This window comes from Hydra vulgaris, chromosome 07, assembly GCF_038396675.1.
Source record: "Hydra vulgaris chromosome 07, alternate assembly HydraT2T_AEP".
In the NCBI taxonomy this organism is placed as follows: Eukaryota; Metazoa; Cnidaria; class Hydrozoa; order Anthoathecata; family Hydridae; genus Hydra; species Hydra vulgaris.
In genome coordinates this window covers 6,251,101-6,253,587 of record NC_088926.1, presented here as the reverse complement: position 1 = coordinate 6,253,587, position 2,487 = coordinate 6,251,101, and the positions used below count along the sequence as shown (strand labels likewise).

General features: G+C 25.7%; 1 protein-coding gene across 1 annotated transcript; it reads right to left on the bottom strand.

Annotated features, from left to right (window-relative positions):
- Nucleotides 1–336: 336 nt before the first annotated feature.
- Nucleotides 337–1,569, bottom strand: LOC136082533 (ATP-dependent DNA helicase PIF1-like). The gene has a single exon (XM_065801941.1). The coding sequence runs from the start codon at nucleotides 1,567–1,569 to the stop codon at nucleotides 337–339; it is 1,233 nt and encodes a 410-aa protein (XP_065658013.1).
- Nucleotides 1,570–2,487: the final 918 nt, after the last annotated feature.

Below are 2,487 nucleotides of genomic sequence, written 5' to 3'. Positions count from 1 at the left end.
AACGTTTCATTATTTTACAATAACCATTTTCAATAGACTTGCAACACAAAGTAACAATATTATAACCCAATAAGAAATTTTGAAACAAGTCACCAAAAAGAATACTGTTTTTCATTTGTGTTTCAAATCCTTCCATTGTTTTTTGTTCAACATGATGAACAATTTCATCAGGACTTTGAGTTTCAGAATAAAGTTGTGATTCTTCTACAATATCTTCATCTTTATAATCATCTTTAATGTAAAAAAAATGTTCAGTGTATATACTGTTATTACTAAAACGAGTTTCCTCAGTTTGATATTCAAATTTCATTTTTTAAGAATCTAAAAAAAAAAAATTTACATGTATTTTTTATAAAATTCCAAAACATCAGAATCAACAGTAATACTTTTAAATAGTGTTCGTAAATCAAATTTATTATTAATAATTATAAATATATCGTTAATATTACAAACTCGTGATAAAGAAACATAATAAAGACTATTAATAAAAGCCTTTAAATTAAATTGAACAACGGCTTTATTCATGGTACTTCCTTGAGCTTTATGAACAGTAAAAGAAAATGCTAATTTTAAAGGCAAACCAAATCTTGAGCCTACGACAGCATGAGAGCAATCTAAAATTTCTTCTTTGACACATTCAATTTTGACTTCTTTTTTATTCATCATCACCCAAACTGCATTATTTTCTATTAAAATGATGGTACCAATAGTACCATTGCACAAACCTTCTTCCACATTAATATTTCTTACAAGCATAACAATAGCACCTATTTTAAGATAAACAGCCGCTGGAATTTGAAACGTGCATGGAATATTTTGATTTTTAATAACATCTTTAGCATAAAACCAATACCCTTCTTGTTTGATAGTCTCCATTTTTTGATTGTTATAAACATCCACTTCGATGTTTCTAAAAAATAATCTTGTATATTTAGAGTTTAAATTTTCATCTTTTTCAAAACAACGTGTCATAAAATAATCAATAGTTTTGTCTGAAACTTGACCAAAACGTATTTCATTTAAAGCTCCAAAAAATTGTTCATCGTCTTTTTGTCTAAAGCATTGAGTTAAAACCAACACTTCTGTCATGTAGTGTTGCCATATTTGTGATTTAAAAACAAATTGCCCTGTAACAGGTGGCAACTGAAAAAAATCACCACAAGCAATCACTTGTACACCACCAAATAATTCATCGTAACATTGTCTAATTTCACAAGCTATTGAATGTAATAAATCAAATGTTGAAGCGTTAATCATTGAAATTTCATCAATAATTAAAACATCAGTTTCCAACCACGTTTTTTTAATGTCTGGATGCATATGACGTTTATAATAATCAACACTTTTAACACCGGTTTCTATACCAGCAAAAGCATGTATTGTGACACCATTGATTAAATAAGCTGCTTTTCCTGTACTCGCAGTAATATGTATTGTTTTATAAATTTGTTCACTTTGAGCAATTTGGTTGACAATATAACTTTTTCCACATCCAGCGCCACCAGTAATAAAAAAATTCTTTCCTTTATCAACCCATTGAAGTGCTTTTTGTTGTTGCGAAGATAACATTTTTTTATTATTTACTGAAAAAAAAAAACGTTTTTTATTTAGAATAAAAGTACATATAAAAAAGTACATATAAAAAAAAATAAATTTAACATTTTTGTTCGTATTTTAAAAATTTATTTTGAATACAAATATATTATAGCGTATTTTATAAAAAACATCATATAAATAATGTTCTGTTCAACAAGTCGTTCCACTTTACAAAATAAATCATCTGGTTCATTAACCAAAAACTTTGCAACTATCATTTCGTCTTCAGACAATTGGTTTTGTTTGATTAACATCTTGAACATTTTTTTATTATGGTTTTCTCTTATTTTATTCATCTAAAAAAAATCAATATTCAGAATTATAACATTTTTCACAATATATAAATGAACAACTCTCTCCATCAGAATATCTATATTCATCACACTCTTCACATTCGTTTAAATAATGTTTACAATTTTCAATTTCTACACATTTTTCTTTTACATGATTTAAAACATCTTCTTTACATTTTAATTTTAAAAAATCATAAAAATATTCAAAGTTTAAGTTCGAATAAACATGATAATGTATTTTAATATATTGAAAGACCATCAAAATCAATATATGAGGTATTCTTTTCATTTCTTCATTGAAAAATTCATCCCACTTGTAATTCAAATCATGCCATTTACAATAATTACATAAAATTTGTTTTGAAGTAATCGCATGCATTCGAATATCTTCCAAAGTAGCTGGGTGAGCTTGATTGAATTGGAATATTTTTTCCATCAAAAAATCCAAATCATTTTCTGTTAGTTGCATTTTTTATTATGTAATCTAAAAAAATAAAGTAAAAATAAAGAACTTATAAAAATAATTAAATTAACGAATCAATCGATAAACCAAAAATTTTTTAAAATCACAATCATGACACATTTGTTCAAAATCACA

Bases quoted from the DNA above. Each gene is read 5' to 3' on its own strand.
- LOC136082533 (XM_065801941.1), bottom strand. From the start codon at position 1,569: ATGTTATCTTCGCAACAACAAAAAGCACTTCAATGGGTTGATAAAGGA.